Raw genomic sequence first — 22724 nt, 5'->3', positions numbered from 1 at the left:
CCATTGGCAATATGCATCATAACCTTTAAATGTTTGTTTTTAACTCAAGATTCTATTTACCCCTATAGATTCAGTATATGTTCAAAAAGCATATAAAGACTACAAGAAAAATATATATAAAAGATGATTATTTCATCTCTGGGTAATGGGACTGAATTCTTTTTCTTCCGTATTTTGAAAATGTTGTCAAATATAAAGACAGCAGTTGAGATATCTAGATTATACAGAAATTGAAACCCAAGTCACATTCATTACTGGGAACGGATTTTGGACGAGTTTTCTTCACATGTAAAATATACAGGGTATACAACAGTCAAGCCCTTTATAGCATACGATTCGTAATATCGTATATCATACGATTTGGTAATACATGTAAAGGGTATTATACAGTAGAATACAGTATTATATACTGAAAAAGGGAATTCGAAAAGACAAACATCTTCAACTGGTGGCCTGTAATGTCAATTATATCCCAGAAATAGGTTGTTAAAATACAACACACGTAGCAGTTCTGATGAATACCTTTTACTTTATCTAAACGTCTACTTTCAGGGGCGCCTGAGTGGCTCCACCGGTTAAGCGACTGACTTTGACTCAGGTCATGATCTCATGAGTTCAAGCCCCCTGTCGGGCTCTATGCCGACAGCTCAGAACCTGGCACCTGCTTCGGATTCTGTCTCTCCTTCTCTCTGCCCCTTCCCTGCTCACACTCAGTCTCTCAAAAATAAATAAACATTAAAAAAAAAAAAAATTTAAATGTCTACTTCCAGCAGCATCCCAGAAGAAAACGCTGTTTTTAGGAGTATGTTCAACTGAACTTTTTCAGAGTTTCATTTTCATTTATTTCACTTTTTCATTTATGTTTAGGCGATGTTTCCACAGAAGGTAAACAAACTAATTTATATTTTATAAAGCCCCCATCAACTATCTTCATACTGAGGCACAGATTCCAAACCATAGCTCAGTTTTTTTTTTTTTTGAAGCTTCCCTCCAAAATACATTTCATATCCTTTGTGACCCAGGAAATCTCCTGTATCTTCCTATGAGGATAAAGAAAAAGGAAACAATGCGACAGAGATCAGACTCTCAAGTATTAAAGAATTTGGAGCCCCAGATATTCTACATGCAGACCACTACGTTCCTCTTTGCTGTCCATTAAGACTCCGGTCCAAAGGTTCATTTTCTCTCTAGAGGTTAGCTTTTCAGTTCCAGAATCGGGTCACAGAGATGGCAGCCCCGCGATCCGTCCAGCTGAAAGGCGGTGGCGCTGGGTTAGGACCACTTCTTGGTGACATTGAGATGGTCGAGCTGGTCTACCACAAATCTGTGGGGGGGGAACTTGGACACGCTGGCCGCCTTGATGGCCTCGAAGGCCGCCGCCCGGCGCCCCGCGGCGTGGCCGTACTCCTGCTCCGCGGTGAGGTAGGGCATGCTCAGCCAGTAATGGTTCTCCGCCTCTATCTCCAGGCGACGGATCATGTTCTGCTTCGCGTGGAAAGACACGGCGCGCGGCCGCCGGTGCTTCCCGATCCACTGGCTGCCAGGAATGCGATTGCGGAGGAGGAGGGCGGTCACGAACATGGTACCTGCGGGGATACGGGGAAAGTCGCACCAGGAACTGGCTACGCCCTCGGCCGCAGGTGACAGCAGCGCACGCGCGCGACCCCGGCTCTCCTGCCGCTCCGCCACCCCCGAGGACGCACAGCGTGCCCCCAAAGAAGCAGGGAGCCCAACTAGACTCCCTAGGGAAAGAAAGGGACTCCTGAAGCAACGAAGTACGGTCATCAACTCACCGGCCGCGTCGTTCACAATCTCCCCCGCGCGCCAGCGGACGCGACCCCGGAAGCGCGTCCGCCTCCCGGAACCTCCTTGCCGCTTCGCGCGAGACTTCAGCTCTCGCGAGAGAGGGCTCGTGCGACCCCCGCGGAGGCGGGACACTTCCGGCGCCAAGAGATTCAAACTGGTGGCGGGCCGGACCGGAGCGGTGGGATCTGCTCGCGTCCTGCGTCCTGCGTCCTGCCGAGCAGTCCTTATCCATGGATCTGATCCGAAGCTTCCACGCGAAGCTACGGTCTCTGGCCATCACCCTCGACAGCGAGACGGCCCGGCTGCAGCGAGCGCTGGACGGAGAGGAGAGCGGTGAGTGAGGCGTCGGGCGTCGGGGCCTTCGCGGCTCCTGCGACCCGCCCGGGCGCCCGCAGCCCGCCCCGAGTGCGGCGGGTCGGAAGGGCCTTCACAAGTACGAACGCACACACTCGGCCGAGAGTGTGTTATCTTAGCTACAGTGGCGAGGGGTGCCTCGAAAGAGATATGGAAGGGCGGTGGCACACCCATCAAAACGCTCGACGTTTGTCGTCAGCAGGGCCCCGAGGGGCTGCAGGTGTCACCTTTTTATTATTTATTCTTCTGCCCCCTCAAGTATGTTGTTGTGGCTGTTTTCAGTTCTGTGTCCAACCACATTTGCTCTCCGCAAATATTGAAATAGCACTGTCACTGTGTTAGGAGGAGAAACAGCATAGAATAAAAGTGTAAATTAAGTTGGCAGACTGAGTTCATAATGCGCACACTAATTTATACATGATATACTTGAAGTCACATAATGGATATTAATAAAAATACTGTGTAATTAAACAAAATGCAGTTATTTAGCACGGTTCTTTGCTTGTAGACTTTGTCTCACCCAAATGGCCCACAGTTGCAGTAAATGCCTGTATTTTCCCCAGCAACCCGTCAATACTAGTGAGTACCTTTTTTTTTTTTTTTTCCTTTTTTGGAAACCCCGACACCCAGTACAGGGCTCAAACTCAAGACCTGGGGATTGAGAGTCACATGACCTTGTGATTGAGCCAGCCAGGCACCCATCAATACTGCTTAAAAATAAAATTAATATAGCAGAATTCTTCACCACTAACCTTTGTATTAGACATTTAAAAAAAATTGTTGCGGGGCCCCTGGGTGGCCCCGTGGGTTGAGCGTCCGACTTCAGTTCAGGTCGCACGGTTCGTGGGTTCCGGCCCTGCGTCGGGCTCTGTGCCGACAGCTCAGAGCCTGGACCCTGTTTCGGATTCTGTGTGTGTGTCTCTCTCTCTGCTCTTCCCTGCTTATGCTCTCGCGCGCGCGCGCTCTCTCTCTCTCTCTCTCTCTCAAAAAAAAATAAATAAATAAATTTTCAAAATATTGCAAGGGTAGCTCAGGTTTTGAGATTATTTTATAAATGTCATAAATGTAATTTGCCTTAAAACATCGTGCTCTGTAGACACAGACTCCTTTTACTTTTGTTATGTTATGAATAGTGTTCTAGCCATTTAAAAATGTTTATTTTGACTGTAAGAACAATATACATACATGACAAAAAATTTGAGAAATGAAAAGTAGAAAGAGGAAAATAAATATTTTCTGTAACTCAGCCATCCAAAGACACCACTATTAATATTTTATTATTTTTTGTTACATTATTTTTGTTACATTATTTAATGTAAGCTCTACAGCTAATGTGGGGCTTGAATTCATGACCCACAGATCAAGAGTCTCATGCTGTACAGACTGAGCCAGCTAGGTGCCACTTTGGGTTCTTGTGCTAATTTACCTTCTTACCAGCATATTAACTGTGTACGCAAATTTTGCACTTTCTTCTGGTTTTATAAGAAAAAGTTGGGATGATTTTTCTATTTGTGGCCAATATGTATTATAGAAAATACGGTATTGGGGCACCTGGGTGGCTCAGTCATTTAAGCGTCCAACTTCAGCTCAGGTCATGATGTCACAGTTTGTGGGTTCGAGCCCCTGGTCCGGCTCTGTGTTGACAGCTCAGAGCCTGGAGTGCTTCAGATTCTGGGTCTCCCTCTCTCTCTCTGCCCCTCCCCTGCTCGTGCTCTTTGTCTCTCTCAAAAATTAATAAAAACATTTAAAAATTAAAAAATATATATACGGAAATGTGATAGAGAAAATGATCACCAAAAAATTTCAGCTTTTATGAATCATTAAATTGATTGACTTTTTAAACTTCTTTATTGAGATATAATTCACATAATATAAAATTCAGCACTTAAAGGATACAGTCCAATGGTTTTTAGTGTATTCACAGAGTTGTGCAACCATTACAGTAAGTTTAGATTTTCATCATCCTCAAAAGAAACCCTGTGACTGTTAATATCCACTCCCCATGATCCCATCCCCAACTACCCTAGCCTTATGCAACTGCTAATCTGCTTTCTGCCTGTATATATTTGTATATTCTGGGTATTTCATATAAAAGGAATCATACAAAAGTAGGCTTTTGTGACTGACTTATTTTAGCCTCATGTTGCAAGGTTCATCCATGTCACATGTATCAGTGATTCATTCCGTTATATTTCTGAATAATATATTCAGAATATATTCTGGCGTATGGATACGCCACATTGTGTTTATTCATCAGTTGATGAACATTTGGGTTTCCACTTTTTAGATATTATGAATATATGTAAACATTTCCGGTGAACATTATGCTTTCAGGTCTCTTTGGTATACACTTAGAATTGCTGGGCCATATGGTAAACCTATGTTTAACTTTTTGAAGAGCTGCCACATTGTTTTCTAAAGTGGATGCACCATTGTACATTTCTGCCAGCAACGAATGAAGGTTGAGGTTTCTCCACATCCTCATCATTTATTATTACCTGTCTTTTGAATATAGTCCTTCTAGTAGGTATGAAGTATCACTGTCACGTTGACTTGCGTTTCCCAAATAAAAATTGGTCAGCTTTAACAGGTGAAAGGAGATCTTCAAAGGAGGCATGTTTTAGAAAGAGAAATATAATTCTTTAAAAAACTGCTTTTACATGATGTATAGTCTATATATTGCAACCGATTAGTAAGAAAGGTGACAGTACAGTGGATGAAGGATGTCCTTTCGATAAATGGTGCCAGGTCAGTTGGACCTGGAAATAAGAGTGGAAATGGAAAATAAGAATGGATCTTGATCCTTACCTCATGCCATATAAAAAAAAAAAATCAATTCCAGGAGGATTGTAGCTCTGAATGCAAAAGGCAGAACAATAAAGCTTTTAGAAGAAAACGTAAGTGTTGTCATTGGCAAAGATTTTAAAAACAGGAACCAAAAAGTGCTCATTATAAAAAAAATTGCTAGGTGGAATTACATTTCCTCCTTGTCCCCTCCCTCCCTCCCTTCTCTCCTTCTCGATCTGAGTGCTAATTATTTAGGTATGTTCACTTGGAAAGTTCATCAAGCTATATACTTATGATTTTTGTACTTTTTTGTATGGATGTGATAATTTAATAACTTTTAAAACAAAGGCTGTAATACTTTGTAATTGATACGAAACAAATGATAAATATCTACAAGGATTTTATAACTCTAAGAAACAATACTAAATTATATTTTCTATTCTTTTTCCTCCTTTTCCTTACTGTACTTTTTCCATATTGCATTTTTTCCTTTGTCTATTCATATTGAAGACATTGAAGATTATCCAGTGAGAATTTTATGTGACCTTCTTTCTGAAGTCCAGACTCTAAAGGTATGGGTCCTGCAATATGAATTTATCATCTTTGTGTGGTAATTTTTAAATAAACTTAGTCTTTTAGTCTTAAGACTAAGTCTTTTGATAGAAAAATTCTAATGTACTTTTTTTCCTCATAAAAGGATGATGTCATTCTTCTTCTTGATAAAGCAAGTTCGGAAAGTCAAGAAAGCATTGGTTTCATAAAGGCAACAAAAGTACTAATGAAAAAAAATTCAATGGATATCATGAAAATAACGGAGTTTTTCCAGAAGTATGGATATAACCCGCGTGCCAAGGAAAGCTCAGGTGTGAATGCTTTGCATTTTATGGCATTTGTTTTAGTGTTAAAGAAGGAAGGCAGCGTGATTCAGTGCGGTTACTCTGGTTCTGGCTCCACCATTATGTGACTTGTCATGTGTGGTCATTTATTCATCAGTCTCTGTGCTGGATGCAGTGGCTGACTGGTGGTGGCAAAACAAAGACAGTCCTTCCTCTCCTTTCCAAAATGCTAGATTAAAGAAGAGTACAAGAGGGGCGCCTGGGTGGCTCGGTCGGTTAAGCGACCCACTTCGGCTCAGCTCACGATCTCACGGTCGGTGGGTTCGAGCCCCGCGTCGGGCTCTGCAGACCGCTCAGAGCCTGGAGCCTGCTTCGGATTCGGTGTCTCCCTCTCTCTCTCCGTCCCTCCCTTGCTCATGCTCTGTGTGTCTCTGTCTCTCAAAAATAAATAAACGTTAAAGAAGACTACAAGATAGATCCACATGATTTTAGGATGGTTGGTTTCTAGTCAGCTCTGCCAAAAATAGCCGAGAGACTGAAGGTAAGGCGTGCTATTTCATTTTTCTTGTTCTCAGTTTTTTCTTCCGTAGAACAAGAAATTGGGGGCAATATAAACTGATAAAGTCCTTTTTTAAGTTTTACAGTTCTAACGAAGGGTAGGATAACATGGTGTTTTAGAAGTAGAGCCAGACCATCTGAATGCAAATCTCTAATCCCACCATTTACTAGCTGTATTCTCTTTGACCACTTACTTAACCTCGTACCTCAGAATCTCATCTATAGAGTGGAGATGTTTAATACTACTTACCTTTGAGGTTGTGAAAGGATTGAATGAGATAAAGTTTGTCTAGAATAGTACCTGGCATGTTAATTGCCTGGTGTTAACTATCGTGGGGCCCATACCCGTGAGGGACTAATTTCAGCATACTTCAGTGTCTTTGTTTCCGTTATGAGAATGATCTTTGTACATAAATCAACCATTAATTACGTTCAGCAAATACATATTGGGGATCTGTGCGGAGGGTATATTAAACAGTCTGTGTGGTGCAATGGAAAGAATTCAGCTGACTTTAGCGTGAACAAGCTATGGATTCAAATCCTGGCTCCACCAGTTGCTACAGGTGTGTGACCTTGGCTAATTTCTCTGAATTGCTTTTTTCTCACTTGCAAAATGGGGATGATGGTAACTCCCTGTGAGGCAGTGATATCACGATGATTTTATTAATCTTATCGGCGACAGCCTTGTGATAAATACAAGGATAAGTTTTTGGTAGCTCTTCTAACATTTCTCAGAATTAACAGAAAGCAGAAAGCACAATGCCAAAACAGAACGCTGTGAATCAGCAGCTCTTCCAAGGGCCAAAAGCCATGAAACCAGAGTCTATAACCTTTTTTTTTTTTTTTGGTATGGTACATACTCCATATTTAACACGTCCTGGTTTATCATGCATGCGAAAAGTGTCCTATCCTAGTTTGTTTCCTGTTGCCAGTCAGAACAAAGAAAACCCTACCTTCAAAGAGAAAGTGTGCACCCCTTCACTTCCTCCAATCTGTTTGATCTCTTCGCTGGCTAATTAAATGTACAGCCTAAATTCATCCCTTTTCTGTTCCTTTGGACCCAAAAGATTCTGACTGGGATCTATGCCAATGTTTGATAGACCCCATCTAACTCTAACTATAGACTTTCCTTTAAAAGATGAAGAGAAACAAAAAAGATCATTATCAGACTTAACAAAAATACATTCCGATTCATAACAAAAGTACAAGTACTTTCTTCTTAAAAAGAATACAACAAACAAGGTATTTTGGAGAAACGTTTTCCCATCTCCTTCAACAAGTACAGTTGTTGCAATTCATATTTCTAATTTAGCAACCAAATGATATCTATTCAAGGTTGGCTAAACCAGATCTTTGTAGTAACTCCCTCCCTCCTTATTCTTAAACAAATGGTAGCGTTTGGAATGAGAGGATGTGAGGTCAAGTTTTGGCTCTTTACATTGTATCAGCTGACTGTTTTCCAAAATGTTGTTTGGTGCCTTTATAAAAACAAAAAAATATCCTAGGATATTTTGTGCTTGAAATAGTTAATATGAAAATTAATTGGAGTGAAACATTCAAATGCCTGTCCCATGGGGGATGCTAAACACATTTTAATTTCTCTTCCTTCAGCTCACCCCCTCCATTTTCTCTTCCTTTCTTGTTACCCTAATTACTGGCTCATTTTTCTTCTCCACTTCCTGCTACACATTTTACATTTGTCCCGCGCTTTCCTAATACCCATCCCATTCTCCATACCTTGCTATCTCACTGAAACCCTGTCATTTGTTGAGTTATCTCTGCCCATATCCTGGCCAAATCCACGTATCTTCTTTCTGATTATCCTGTTTGGCTTTCTGTTGTCTCTCACACTAAAAGCTAGTGGTTTTCCTTCTCCAGTTCCTTGGCATCATAGGTGCTATCCTGGACCTTTTAACTGCAACTTGGGTCCCACACCAAATTCACTAACCATTAATGTATGCAGGAAATGGCAAAGGATTGTGGGGGAAAAGCATAGTTGTTAGTAAATTATTTAGTTTGAAATGTACAGTGTGGTGATTAACCATATGGGGTCTGGAGCCAGATATGACCTTTTCAGGGTTGAGAAACGACGTATCTTTCTAATGCTCTCCTATTATTTTCCTCAACCAGACTTTTGATACAGGCGTTCCAGACTAAAGATAAAAACTTATCTTGGTGTGACAATCTTTCCTTTTAAACTTAGGCATCTGTAAATGAATAATCTAAACTAATGTTATACTTTGTGTTAAATCTAGATCATAGTTAATTCCACCCTGTAGTTAATGTCATCAAACGATAAAATAGTTCAGAATTCATTAAGAAAGATTGGTAAATCACATTAGCTGGGGGAGTAAGGATATTGGACTTTCATTTGCATTGATTTTTCATCTTTTAATACTTTAGTTTACTTTCCTTCTTTAATGTGTCATCAAAATGGGATCTGGGTAGACAAAAGGTACATGTCAGAAATTTCCTACAGGGACAATTGAAATAAAACTTTAGAGACTAAGGAGGGAATCAGGACTTTTGCTGATTGGGGACATTTCAGATGGAGCTATTTTATGTGGCTTTAGTACTTGGGATTTTGTGGTTTGATGTTTGACCAGAATATGACCTCCTTGGTTTTTCCTCACAGCGGATGAACAAGAAATCACTGACTCTGACTCAGAGTCCACTAAGCATGAAAATGTCCAAATGCCTGATGTGAAGGACAGTCTGTCCAATCCTGCTGTTCCAAGCACTGCTAGTTCTGAGAAGTCTCCACGGAGTCCCCAACTTTCAGATTTTGGGCTGGAGCGGTACATGATATCCCAAGTTCCACCAAACCCTCCACAGGCAGTAAACGCCCATGAAGAAGAGCCCAGAATTGTAATTCCATCTTCCAAGCAGTCCGTAGTTAAAGTACTAAAAACTCCAAAATGTGCCCTAAAGATGGATGATTTTGAGTGTGTAACTCCTAAATTAGAACACTTCGGTATCTCTGACTGTACTGCGTGTTTGAATGAAGATTACACGATGGGACTTAAAAATATGAAGGAGAATAAAAGGTAAGCCACTTTAAAAAAAAGTTTATTTATTTATTTTGAGACAGAGCAGGAGCGGAGGAGGGGCAGAGACAGCAGGAAAGATAGAATCCCAGGCAAGCTCCACATTGTCAGCACAGGGCCCACTGCAGGGCTTGAACTCATGAACCGTGAGATCATGACCTGAGCCAAAGTCAATAGTCAGATGCTCAACTAACTGAGCCACCCAGGTCCCCTGAAAATAATCATCTTTAAAAAGAACTGTCACTATCAGGGGTCTGCAGACTACTGCCACAGGCCAAATCCAGCCTGCTCCCTATTTTTTGTACATAAGGTTTTATTGGAGCACAGCCTAAAAAAGTTCTTTTTGGGGGCACTTAGGTGGCTCACTTGGTTAAGTGTGCAACTCTTGATCTCAGTCCAGGTCTTGATCTCAGCGTCGTGAGTTCTGCCCCATACTAAGGCCCCACGCTGGGCTCCGTGGCCGACATGAAACCTACTTTAAAAAGTTGTTTTTCTAAAACATCTAAGACAGAAAACACTGAGGTTAGTTTATGAGGTTGACATACCCTTGATACACACATTGACAGAGCATGCAAGAGAAAACTATAACCAGTCCACTTGATGAATAATAATGTAAAGTCCCAATTAAACTACTCACAGATTGAATTCACAGAATATTACAAGCATAGTAGATAACTTACAAGTTAAGCTTATCTCAGGAATGCAAAGATAGTTTAATACTTGAAGCCCATAACATACATTTTAATGATTGGATTTAATAAGGGAAAAAAGGATAATCTTAATAGATGCCAATAAGGAATTTGATAAAAATTTTTTTTTAAGTTTACTTATTTTGAGAGAGAGAGAGTGCAGATGGGGGAAGGGCAAAGAGAGAAGGAGAGAGAGAATCCCAAACAGGCTCTGTGCTGTCAGAGGGCTCAATCTCACTCATTGTGAGATCATGAACCGAGATCAAGAGTCAGACGCCTAACTGACTGAGCCACCTGGGTGCCTTAAGGATTTGGTAAAATTTGATACCCGTTCCTTTAAAACGTTTGGTCAAACTCCAAATAGAGTACTTCATTAACATGATAAATTATAAGTATCTAATAATAGTGAAGCTATCTGTCACCATTATTTAACATCATTCTTGATAACTCTGGCCAGTAACAAGTATTTCTAGGCCATGTTTTGTACATGGGCAACTCAAAAAATTCACATCTCAAACTTCAAGAAAGAGGCTCATAGAAGATATATTTTATATAGTGGTAAGTTGACCATTTAAAATAATGTTTTCCTATATTTTATTAATAACTAGTTCCTAAACGGAGTAGAAAAAAATCCATTCAAATTTGCGACAAAAAAGTGAAATACTGATGCCAGTCGTGGGTAAAAAGATCTACATGATAAAAACCATAAATATTTCTGGGTTAAGTAAAGGAAAAAGTGGGGAATATAATGTTTTTTCTTCATCCTGATAGACTGGCTGAATGTTGTTAAGATGCTTAATCATGACAAATTAATTTATAGATGTTGTGCATTTACAACAAAGCCTCGATAGGATTTTTTTAAAGTAAATGATAAAATGACTCTAAAATTTACTTGGAAGAATAATAAGTAAAAGTAGCTAAAAAGGGGGTGCCTGGCTGGTTCAGTCGGAAGAGCATGCAACCCTTGATCTTGAGGTCATGAGTTCGAGCCCTATGTTGGGTGTAAAGATTACTTAAAAACATAAAATCTTAAAAAAAAGAGTAGTGAAATAGTGATAAAAAATAATAGTAATGAGGGAATATGACCGAAGAGTAAAATATATAATATACAGATACATATAAATATATATATTACAGAAGTAAAAATTATTCAGTAAATTATGCCAGGACAATTGGTTAGTTGAACCATCTTATACTTATTTGATGATACTCCTCTTTAATTCCAGACATCTGAGTAAATGGCTAGAACATCCTTAGATGACAGGGATCAGTCTTTTTTAGTCTAAAAAAAATGACAAGTTCTTAATTTATATCTGTAAACTGGTTGCAAAATTCCACTTTATGGTTTTGAAACCATGAACTATGTAGCTCCTGTATTTGAACTGATGAGTTAAACTTACAGCTTTCCCTTAAGTCAGGGGTGCTTAGCCTGCTTCGCAGTCAAGGCTGTCAATACCAAATGGTTCATAACCTTTTTTGAGCCATGTGTGTACATTAATTAAGAAAAAAACACACAGTTCAATGGGACTTGTGTTACACAGAATGGAACTGAATGTTTGTCTACACTGGACCGTATATAGCAAGACTGAATTTTTTCCCAGAGGTTCAATATTAACTTTTTTTTTTTTTTTTACACCTTATAATTTCCCTATGAATCACACCAGTGAGGAGGCCATAGAATCAGAACCGGTGACCAGTAATCATTTCTTTGCTACTCCTGGCCTCATAATCCAGCAGTTGAAAAAAAATGGTGAGTATAAGAATCACATTACTTCTCAGCTATCCTTTTTCTAGATTATCTTTGTACAAAAATGGTTCTATCATCTTAGACACCCCCATAGTCCTTCTGCGTCTTGTCAGTTCATGCTATTGAGTTATGTAAAGTTCTATCCCATTGGGTGCGGCATGATTTCATACTAGAGAAAGAGAATTTTCCGGTATGCTTTTCATAGTTTTCCTGATTATAGCCAATATTTATCTGGAGCGCCTGGGTGGCTCTGTTGGATGAGCATCTGACTTCAGCTCAGGTGATGAACTCACAGTTCGTGAGTTCAAGCCCCACGATGGGCTCTGTGCTGACAGCTCAGAGCCTGGAGCCTGCTTTGGATTCTGTGTCTCCCTCTCTCTCTCTGCCCCTCCCTTGCTCATGTGTGCTTACTGTCTCTCTCTCTCTCCCTCTCAAAAATAAATAAACATTAAAAAAAAATATTTGCCAGCCTGTTTGTTTCTAACATTTTAATTAAAACATAAATATATATTCATTCACCAAACTTCTGATACAGAATCAACAGTACCTTTTTTTTAAATTTAGCTTCAGCCCATTGATCAGATTCTACATTATTTTTCTTACATAAACTACACTTAGAATACAGTAGCTACCATTTCAAATTGTTTTTTTAAAACACTACAAGAACTTAAAGAAAAATTTCATACAGTGTTTTCATATTTGTCCCACCAACTACAAAAACATCAGTTTTCACAAAAATATAAAAGAAAACATTCTAGAGTTTTGTGATTTCTTGATTAAGTATAATTGTCTAATCTCTGTCAAATTTATTGCCACATTTAAAAAAATTTTTTTTATGTTTATTTATTTTTGAGAGAGAGTGCAAGCAGGAGAGGGGCAGAGAGAGAGGGAGACACAGAATCCGAAGCAGGCTCCAGGCTCTGAGCTGTCAGCACAGAGCCCGACTTGGGGCTCGAACCCACGAGACGTGAGATCATGACCTGAGCCGAAGTCGGACGCTCAACCGACTGAGCCACCCAGGCGCCCCTATTGCCATATTTTTGAAAGTAACTTGTCTTTATCAAGTCTTCCAAACTTAGGAACATCTTTTCAGAAAAATTCTTTTTGTACTAATTTCACTGACATATTAAATTATGTTATTAAATTAACAAGTATTTCTGGCATCAACAGGTGTGAAGAAAGACAAATGACTGACTCATAGTAAACTTAGAGCTCAGCTTGTAGGAAAGAGCCTGTCTGTACCAAAGAGGGAGAGAGTGGACCATCTCGTACATACCAAGAGTCAGTTCCCAGTGGAGCATAAACTTCTTAGAATATGATGAGCGGGGGGCACCTGGGTGGCTCAGTCGGTTAAGCATCTGACTCTTGATTTCAGTTCAGGTCATGATCTCGTGGTTCATGGGTTCAAGCCCCTCATGGGGCTCTGCGCTGACAGTGAGGAGCCTGCTTCCGGTTCTGTGTGTCCCTCTGTCTCTTCCCCCCCCCCCCCATCTCACATGTTCTCCCTCTGTCAAAATAAATAAATGAACTTTAAGCAAAAAAAAAAAAAAGAAAGAAAGGAAATGATATAGGAGAATATTTGTGTATTACTTCTGAAGTGGGATGGATTTTTTTTAAACATCTTTTTTAAAGTTTATTTATTTTTAGAGAAAGAGCACGAGTGGGGAAGGGGCAGAGAGAGGGAGAGAGTCCCAAGCAGGCTGTGCACGCTCTATGCAGAGCCCAGTGTGGGCTCACTCACAAGACGTGAGATCGTGACTTGAGCTGAAATCAAGAGTCTGAACCGACTGAGCCACCCAGGTGTCCCCGGGAGGGATTTTTTAAAGAACAGCTCACTGACGAAAAAACTTCCGTATACCACAGGCAGTGTATTTGACGGAGGGAATGGCAGGCTTAGGTTTATCCATTAGAACTTTGGTTCAGTGATGGCTGGTCAAGAGAGACTGTATCGTATTTTAGTTTGACTCTATTCGTATGCCACAAAAGTGCCTTTAGTATGATTCTTAGAGTCTATACCTAGTGAAAATTCGTCATTTGTTTACCATTTTCTTTATTTACTGTTGCTTCTTACATCCCACTCACTCCTTCTGGGTCTAGTTTTCTTCTTGTGAAAGCACAGCCTCCAGCACTTCTCTGAGATACTTCTCTTCTGTGAGAAGTGGTCTCTGGTTTTGTGTCTGCAGATCTCTTTTTTCTTTCTCTGTCATTCATTTTGGAACAGTGATTTAGCTGGAAATAGACAATAGATAGCTGACTTTCTTCAAAATTTTATACAGAAATTATTTCATTGTGATCCGGTGCGCATTCCTGATGAGCAGAGTCCTGTGGGCCTGGTGTGCTTTCCTGTGTAGATCTGTGGTCTTTTCTTCCCGGTCGTAAGATTTTTGTCATTATCTTTGATATTCTACATTTCTCTGTAATTTTACAATAAGTTTATTTGTTTTTATTTATTGCGTTTAGAATTTGGTATGATTTTCAAACTAAGAACTCATGTCATCAATTTTGGAAAATACTCTGAGATTATCTCTTTAATAAGATTACCTCTTCCCTAAGTCTTCAATTTTTTTCTACTGGAATCTCTGTAACAGATTTTAGAATGTTCTCCTTCAGTCTCCTTGGTCTGTTAACTTCCCTTTGATATTTTCCTTTCCGCTATGCTACCTTGTGCTTTAGTTGGAACTTTCTTCCACTTTGCTATTTTTCTTTTATACTGAGTCTAAATTATTATTTTAATCTATTGAATTTTTATTCCAGGGACTACATTTTCTGTCTTACATGTTTTTCCCTTCAAATGTGACTGTTCTTTTTTTTCCCTTCCATAATCCTGTTCCCTTGCCTTATGATTTCTGTGCCTTCCTTTATCTCTGAACATTTTAGACCCATGTATTTGGAAAACAGTTTAAGGTGTTAATACTTTTGTTTATTGCTCTGATTCTCTTTCTTGGAGGTGCGTTTCCTTACAGGCTTTTCGTCTTTTTTTTTTTTTTTTTTTTTTCATCTACCTCCAAGTTAGCATATAGTGCAACAGTGTTTTCAGGAGTAGATTCCTTATTCGGGGTCTTTCCTGGTTCCATAGAAATTTTAGGATCGTTTGTTCTAGTTCTGGAAAGACTGCTGGTGTTATTTTGATAGGGATTGCCAGGCTCTTAGTTTTTAACTCCTCTCAGATGAAGTTGTTTTCAGTGTCATGGGTTGTCACGGAGTCCTGTGGAACCATTTCATGCTTGCCCCAGCCAAGGCCCCACGGGTTTACCGATCGCACACGTTTTTATGTTAACTGCTTGACTCAGGTCGCCTGCACTGGACACGTAGAGTGAGCTCAGAACCCACGACTCTACACCGTTTGGAGCTGCTACTCTGGTTTTCCGTTTCTTGCAAAGACTAGACTTTTAGCCTCACTTGCTTTCATCCTGTTCCCCTGGAGTCAGTGCCACTGGGCAAGCATTTTCCAGTTCCTGCTTCACAGACCTCACTGCTCTTCCAGGCTCTCAGCTTGATGCACTGTCTCCGTTCCACTGCCTCTTCAGAGGCTGTCTTAGAGTCCCACGTGTTTGACTGTCTCCATGCAGATTTCAGATTAAATAGATGTTAGCATCGTACTACATTTGCTTCAGATCTTTCTTTTACCGTTACACATAAAGCTAAATCCCTACTCCATTATTCTCCTTCCCTTCCTCCCCTAAAGTGATGATTATTCTAAAGTATAGTTGTGTTGTTTGAAAATTTTATTGAAGTTACAACATCCAATTTTTATTTTGTCACTTGTTTTTTTTTCGTTCACTCCATGTAAATCCAGTTCATCTTAATTTTTAAGTGTTACATGAATAAGCCAAATTTCATTTATTCATTTGCTTATTAAGGGGTAGTTGTTTTTTACTTCTTTACTCCTACAGGCAGTGCTCTGATGACTTTGTTCCTTGTGTACATGTGTTACATCTAGGAGTGGCATTTCTAGATCAAAGGTGATGCATATCTTCCGTATTCTGGAAAATGCTTAATTGCCACCCAAGAGCGGCTGTTCTGATTCCCACCAGCAGTGTTTCTGTTCCTATTTCTCCATCTTTCCCAGTACTTGATTTTTAGACATAATAAAATTTTCCTAGTCTGATCATTTTTCTAACATGTTTACTTTTTCTCTTTGATTTTTTTTTAAGACTGCTTTCATCATACTATGTGTTAGAGTCATTAAATGTCTGTATACACATGGTTCTGTTTCTGAAATCTCTTTCTTGTTCTGATAGTCCGTTATGGCTTTAGAGTAAATCCTAGTGTCTTAGAAGGTAGGTGACCTCCTTGTCCTCTTCCCTCCCTCTTTTCTTCTTTAGAAATTTGATCTTCTCCAGAAAGTTCATACAGATTTTGATAGAGTTACCTGTAGGTGTCTTGTCTTCTTTGTTGCTGTTGTAAAAAATGTCTTCTCTCATAAACTGAGGGTTGATGGGTGGGTGGGTGGGAGGGAGGGGAAAGTGGGTGACGGGCATTGAGGAGGGCACCTGTTGGGATGAGCACTGGGTGTTGCATGGAAACCAATTTGACAATAAATTTCATATTAAAAAAAAGATCTTCTATCAAATTATATTTTTAATTGCTTGTTGCTCTTTTGCTAGAACTACTGATTTTTGTTTTTGTATATTGCCCTTATACCTTGCTGAACTTTTATTAGTGCCGATGATAAGCGAATATGAAGTTTTGTTTCTTCCTGTCTAGTCAAGCACACACTGTAGCTAATCTCTTGAGTTCTTAAACATAAAGTACACAAATTATATTGACTATAACGTAAAAGTTGAAATCTTGGGATGCCTGGGTGGCCCAGTCGGTTAAGCATCTGACTTCGGCTCAAGTCATAATCTTTTGGTTCGTGGGTTTGAGCCCCATGTCAGGCTCTGTGCTGACAGCTCAGAGCCTGGAGCCTGCTTTGGATTCTGTCAAGTGGTCTCCCTCTCTCTCTGCCCCTCCCCTGCTCGCACTCTGTCTCTCAAAAATAAATAAACATTAAAAAAAATTTTTTTTAAATAGTTGAGAGAGCTCTGACGTGGGGCTCGAACTCACAAGTTGTGAGATCATGACCTGAACCGAAGTTAGCCACCCAGGTGCCCCTCAACTTTATTTTCAAATGTATATTTTCATGCCATTGTTTGTGTCTCTTAGATGGCGACTATACAGATTCCCCCTTGGCACCCACGTTCTGCACTCCTGGTTTGAAAATTCCTTCTACAAAGAACAGTATAGCTTTGGTACGTTTCCATAACCTTGAAAGCTCTGATCTTTTTCCTGATGACCTATATACGCTACTATTTCTAGACGCAGTCTGTTTTAATATTGTCTGTCAACTGTACTTCAGTTAAAAAGGAAAAAAAAACACTTAGACTACTGCAGCCTTTCAGAGTACATTTACATATTTCTAGAGGGGAATTTAGGGGAATTTGGCAGCATATAGCAAAAGCTTTAAAATTTTCATGCCCTTTAACCGTGTCTCAGAATTTACTCTAAGGTACATTGGCACAAAGAATTATAACAAGGAGTTTATAGAGGAAGGAACAGCATTATTTATAAGAGCAAAGCATGGGAAAAATCTAGATGTCAAGTGGTAGCATAGAAGCAAACTACACTAGGCTGTGTATGGTGTTCTGTAACTAGCGTATGTTTTTATTATTTTTTAAAATATTTATTTATTTATTTTGAGAGAGAGAGTGGGAGAGGGCCAGGGGAAAAAGAGAATCCAAAGCAGGCTCCGCACTGACAGTGCAAAGCCAGATACAGGACTCAAACTCACGAACCATGAGATCATGACCTGAGCCGAAAGAAGAGTTGGATGCTGAACCCACTGAGCCACCCAGGCACCCCTAACATATGTGTTAAAGCACAGATAAGAACATAAAAAGAATGTTTTAAAAATACTTAATGATGGAAAATGACATGCATGTGCATGTATACACACACACACACAATACATATTTTATTTCAAGTAAAAAGAATAAAAGAATGGATAAAAACACACCAAAATGTGATTGTCTCCAGGTCACAGATTCATGGGTGATTTTTTTGCTTTTTCCAAATATTACTCGATGAACAAATTAATATAATCATACCTCCTCCCTTTTTTGAAGTCACTATGAACACTTAAGACAACCAACACAGTAGGCTGGGCTATCCGTAAAATGTGGCTAGTACATCTGAGGAGCTAATTTTTACTTTTAAAAACTTGATGAATTTCAAATTAAATCTAAATAGACCCGTGTGGCTTGTTGCTACTCTATTGGACGGAACAGCTAGACGGACAAAATACTAGTATCAGTTGAAGTCCCTATCAGGTTATCTCCTGCTAGTACTTGCCACTTTCAATGAATTCACTCCTTGTGTTCCTGTTCTTGTGGAAGGCCCCCTGCTGATGTGACTCTATTAACTCTGACCCTAGAGAGAGGAGGTGATTTACTGGGTTGTTCAGGTTAGCACGAATTGCATGCTAAGTTTACCTCACACGGGCTTTCTTTGTGTCAAGAGTGAGGGCGTGTGGTCACACTTTGCTCATCCATGGTGTTACTCTTACCTGGGACAGCTTAGTGTTGCCTGAAACTGGGTGGGTGAGTCCCTCTAACCTTGTTCAGTCAGGCCTGTTTAGTTTTCATAATAAGCTGTAGCTCAGCCTTTATTAGTAAGAAGAGAGTATTTTGTTCTCCATGTGCCATTTCTTTGTTTCCTCCATTTTCTTTAGTGATCGGTCGAGGAAGAGCGGGTCATTTTTGTGCGACAGAACTAAAATTGACTAATTTTTATTTACTGTATTTTATGCCATCATAATTTAATGATATACTTCTGTTCAATAGGGATCCACAAATTATCCATTATCGGAAACAAATAGTTCATCAAACGATTTGGAAATGAAAGACTGTGCATCGTTAGTTTTAAATTCGGAGAAGTGTTTTGAGAGTTTTGCGGATCCCTCTTCTCCCATAATTTCTTCTTACGAGAATCTGCTGAGAACACCTACACCTCCAGAAGTCACTACCATTCCAGAAGATATTCTTCAGGTTATTTTCCCAGGCTGTTTCTTTTTCTGATACATTCTTTTCAAAATTAGACATTTATATTAACGACCTGAAACTGTATAAAAACCATCTTATTTCTCATCGGGCTAATGTGCTGGTTTGTGTACTGAGAAAATCCGAATTCTGGGCTCTCAGTCCCTTCTGAGAGTACCTGGATAAGGCTCTTCAGACTGAGCATGAGCTCAGGATTTCATCATACTTTTATTTCCTCATGGTGCATTTTCTCTTTACCTTCAACTTCATGTTCTGAAATGTCCTCTTATAATATTTTATAATAATTGTTCAACTGCCATTGCCACGTTGACCATTTTTTCCATTGGAGGTATGGCTGGCAAAATCGGAAATGCCACGTACCCCCCCCATTCCCCAGGGTAGGGTATCACGGATAACATATCAGTGTTTCTTGAACCTGAGACATCTTGGACATCAGTTTGAGAAACACTGACTTACATGTTAGAATATCTGATTCTTTTTTTTAATGTTTATGTATTTATAAGAGAGCACACAAGTGCACAGGCGTGAGCGGGGGAGGGGCAGAGAGAGCGAGGGAAGGAAAGAATCCCAAGCAGGCTCCGCGCTGTCAGCACAGAGCTCGACTCGGGGCTCTGTCCTACGAACTGTGAGATCATGACCTGAACCAAAATCAACAGTCGGACGCTTCACTGACTGAGCCACCCAGGCACCCCAAGAATGTCTGATTGTTTTGTACACCACTTACCTCTAGTCTACTACTGATCTGTAAGGACTACCAACTCTACCCCGTCACCACCAGTCATCCCCACCCTAATAGAAGTTAGAGTGGCAGCTGTCGCTTAGGCAAGTGGAGTCGTTCAGAACCGTTCTCGCAAACTACCTAGCTTGTGGAGAGCCGTGGCTACTTGGAGTAATACCTAAATGCCAAGAGAGCGGACTCATCCTGTGCTATCAAGAAAGTATTTGCTACCCTTTGTTTTCGGTCTTCTCTGTTTTCCTGGACATTAGAAAATCGGGTGTGCGTCTTCTATCTTTATAGGAGTTTATCTAGAGTTTCTACTTTGCTGTGGTCGATCCTCCTTTTTATTTCTACGTGAAAGGGGGGGATCCTTGTATTTCATGTATCACCTCTTTGTGAAAAAAAATCATAGCTGATATTTCAGAGTCTCCTTTTCATAATCTTTAATAGCTGATCATCTTTTGAGCACATATTTTGCCTCTTTCCTAGATACATTTTCCCTGACAGTGTTGTAAAGGCTTAATTTGCTCTCGGGGATATGTTGCTGCTTATTTTACTTCCACTAATCTTAGAGTACATTTTAGAAGGCTTCAGAAGTCAAGCCTCTACATCAAAGTTCAATTTCAAACTCCATCCTTTCTTTGCTGTTGAATGTCTGTGCTGCTGAAAAATTACTGTTTCAAATAACCCATATTTTTACATTTTTCTTGGCTTTTTTTTTTTTAAAGATTTTTTTGGGGGGTAAGTTTATTTTTGAGAAAGAGAAAGTGGGGGAGGGGCAGAAAGAGAGGGAGAGAGAGAATCCTGAGCAGACTCCACACTGTCAGCACAGAGCCTGACACGGGGCTCGAACTCACAAACCGTGAGGTCATGACCTGAGCCAAAACCAAGAGTCGGACACTTAACTGACTGAGCTGAGCCCCTTTTCTTGGCTTTTCTTGAGTATTTTATAACACCTTCCAAGTTTGTTGTGTAGTTCTTGGGACTTGATAAAAAGGAATTTGTTTTGTTTCAGATTTTATCAAAATACAACTCGAACCTAGCTACTCCAGTGGCATTGAGAGCCGTGCCACCCAGCAAAGTGTTCCTTGCCAAATACGGAGCACCGAGCGTCCGAGGTGCTGGCAACAAAGAAAACTGGTGAAGGTAGGCGCCATTCCAGAGAAATCACCTGTGTTATTGGAGGAAGACACTTACAAATGAGCATTCAGATGGTAGTAAAATGTTTTGACATTTGCCAGCTTAACAGGTTAACAGCCCAACTCTGGCTCTCGGGATACTGAGCTTGCTGTCCCTGCAGTTCAGATCCCCACACTAGCAAGTAGGATGATGTCACTGGGCACACGATTTTCTAAGTGCAAAAATACATAGTCACAGTGTTCTGTCATTTGTGTTGTTGATGTCTATTGTAGCTCATGGATTTTTCTTAAACTTTGTATCTTTTTGCAGAAAACTTTGCAAGTTTTGTAGACACAGAACAGAAGGTGGTGGAAGCGGGGCGGGATGGACTCGTCGTGTAGCCCCACATCTTCCCCCTTTTTCCAAACCAGCCCAGAGGAAAGATGAACACGGACACAGATGTGCTTTTTGTTAAGATTTGACTCCATTTAACCTCGATCTTGCTCAGCTATTCCGTCGTTAAAGTTGTCGTTACGACTGCACGGACTTCACATTCACCTGCCTGATCTAACAAAATGGTTGAGAGATACTAGGACGCAGGGTAAAAAGTTTAAAGTTCTTAAATGTTTGTGACTTCCAGGAAGGCCATCCTGATCTCGTGGCGGGGTGGTGGTGCCGTCAGCCAGAGCTGGGCTCCTCCCTTGATTCTGGCTCTGTCCTTGTCCTGCCTCCTCTCACGACTGTCCCTGAGCCTTTCACACCTTTTAGCTCAGCAGCGCTCTCTTAAGACTGTTGTCTACAGATGACAGCTTAAGTTAATTTAGGAAGAGGGAGGAGGCCGCAGGCCTGGGTGACTATACCGCGGACGGCCTCGGGCGGACCACCAGAGCCAGGGGCTCACCCATCAGGACGCGTGCCTTTTGTTTTTACTCACAGCTTCTTCGTACGCGTCAGTTCTGTCCTCTCCAGTCCACTCCATCCACCACGTGGCTGCTGACCCTCTCAGCGTTCCCTCTCTCCAGCTTGGCCACCCAGCACACCCCGAGCCTCTATGTGGAAGGTTTTGAGGACTCTTCCTGGGCCAGGTGCCCTTCTGTGGACTGTCACCTGGGACCCCAGCAGGCAGGGACCCTTGTCTCTTGAGCCCTCTGATAGCTTCAGGCCTCCCTGTCCAAGCCCAGGAAGTAGTTCTAAGTTCATGCAAGTAGTGCTGGCGAACTCCAGATTACAACCAGAGGGAAAAGAAGGGCCTGTCCCTCTGTGGACACCAGTTAAAATTGAGAAGCAGCAGTTTGCAAGTATCTTGACAAGGTGCTTCAGTGTCCCAAACCTACTAACCTTCAAAGGCTTAGGTTTGGGAAATTTGATGCAGGAAGGATGACCCGGCCCTCTTAGGCCTGTGCCTTGGAAGTCCAATGTGAAGACCTGTCCCACTGTGCTCTTTTCATCCTGTTAGAAGATCATCCCTAAAACACCACTTGATGATTCTTTGTTCTAGGAATTACTATGTGGTTATAACTTAATTTTTGTTAAATGTAGTGTAACATAATTATCTGCAAGTTTTTCAGTTTTATTTTTCAAGGGAAAGCTCTGGTCAGTTTTATATATGACTCCCGAATTGCTGTCAACCTCTTGTTGGCAGTTTTCTGGAGCTACACGCACATAGATCGAGGAGCAGATGAGACGGCCGAAGGAGGGAGGGGTGGACTCGAAGCATATTCGGGACTCAAGCCTGGGGTTCCCCTAACTTTGGAAGACGGAAAGAGGCGGAGCAATCTAGCAAAGGAGGTCGAGAAGAGGCCAGTAAGGCAGAAAATAATTCACAGAGAGTGATCAACTCTATCAATATTGCTGAGGATCCGAGTGAAAAGACAGAAGCGACCACTGGGCTTCGCGAAACAGGTCGTTGACGGCACTAGTTTTTTGTTTTTTACGTTTGTTTTTGAGAGACAGAGCGTGAGCAGGGCAGAGAGGGAGGCACAGAATCCGAGGCAGGCTCCAGGCCCCCAGCTGTCAGCACCGA

At 40.9% G+C, this 22724-nt stretch overlaps 2 protein-coding genes across 3 annotated transcripts; one reads left to right on the top strand and one right to left on the bottom strand.

Annotated features, from left to right (window-relative positions):
* Nucleotides 1–303: 303 nt before the first annotated feature.
* On the bottom strand, nucleotides 304–1938 carry MRPL57 (mitochondrial ribosomal protein L57). The gene is made up of 2 exons (XM_027064525.2): nucleotides 1794–1938; nucleotides 304–1586 (listed from the first exon to the last, which is right to left on the bottom strand). The coding sequence occupies exon 2, from the start codon at nucleotides 1579–1581 to the stop codon at nucleotides 1273–1275; it is 309 nt and encodes a 102-aa protein (XP_026920326.1). The 5' UTR covers nucleotides 1582–1586; nucleotides 1794–1938; the 3' UTR covers nucleotides 304–1272.
* Nucleotides 1939–2010: 72 nt separating this feature from the next.
* On the top strand, nucleotides 2011–21155 carry SKA3 (spindle and kinetochore associated complex subunit 3). Of its 2 annotated transcripts, XM_027064523.2 has the most exons (9): nucleotides 2011–2139; nucleotides 5458–5519; nucleotides 5645–5810; nucleotides 8977–9388; nucleotides 11742–11827; nucleotides 16973–17058; nucleotides 18649–18852; nucleotides 20598–20728; nucleotides 21032–21155. In XM_027064523.2, the coding sequence occupies exons 1-8, from the start codon at nucleotides 2037–2039 to the stop codon at nucleotides 20724–20726; spliced, it is 1248 nt and encodes a 415-aa protein (XP_026920324.2). In that variant the 5' UTR covers nucleotides 2011–2036; the 3' UTR covers nucleotides 20727–20728; nucleotides 21032–21155. The 2 variants fall into 2 exon arrangements, with proteins under 2 accessions (XP_026920324.2, XP_053062402.1); XM_053206427.1 differs by lacking the exons at nucleotides 5458–5519; nucleotides 5645–5810 and having other exon boundaries at nucleotides 2027–2139.
* The last annotated feature ends 1569 nt before the right edge of the window (nucleotides 21156–22724 follow it).

This window comes from Acinonyx jubatus, chromosome A1, assembly GCF_027475565.1.
Source record: "Acinonyx jubatus isolate Ajub_Pintada_27869175 chromosome A1, VMU_Ajub_asm_v1.0, whole genome shotgun sequence".
Taxonomy (NCBI): Eukaryota; Metazoa; Chordata; class Mammalia; order Carnivora; family Felidae; genus Acinonyx; species Acinonyx jubatus.
Note: the sequence above shows the minus strand (reverse complement) of the source record. Positions and strands in the feature narration are given on the sequence as shown.

Bases quoted from the DNA above. Each gene is read 5' to 3' on its own strand.
- MRPL57 (XM_027064525.2), bottom strand. From the start codon at position 1,581: ATGTTCGTGACCGCCCTCCTCCTCCGCAATCGCATTCCTGGCAGCCAG.
- SKA3 (XM_027064523.2), top strand. From the start codon at position 2,037: ATGGATCTGATCCGAAGCTTCCACGCGAAGCTACGGTCTCTGGCCATC. The intron at 5,811-8,976 runs GTGTGAATGCTT...TTTTCCTCACAG, and splicing joins GCGTGCCAAGGAAAGCTCAG to CGGATGAACAAGAAATCACT. The intron at 18,853-20,597 runs GTTATTTTCCCA...GTTTTGTTTCAG, and splicing joins TTCCAGAAGATATTCTTCAG to ATTTTATCAAAATACAACTC.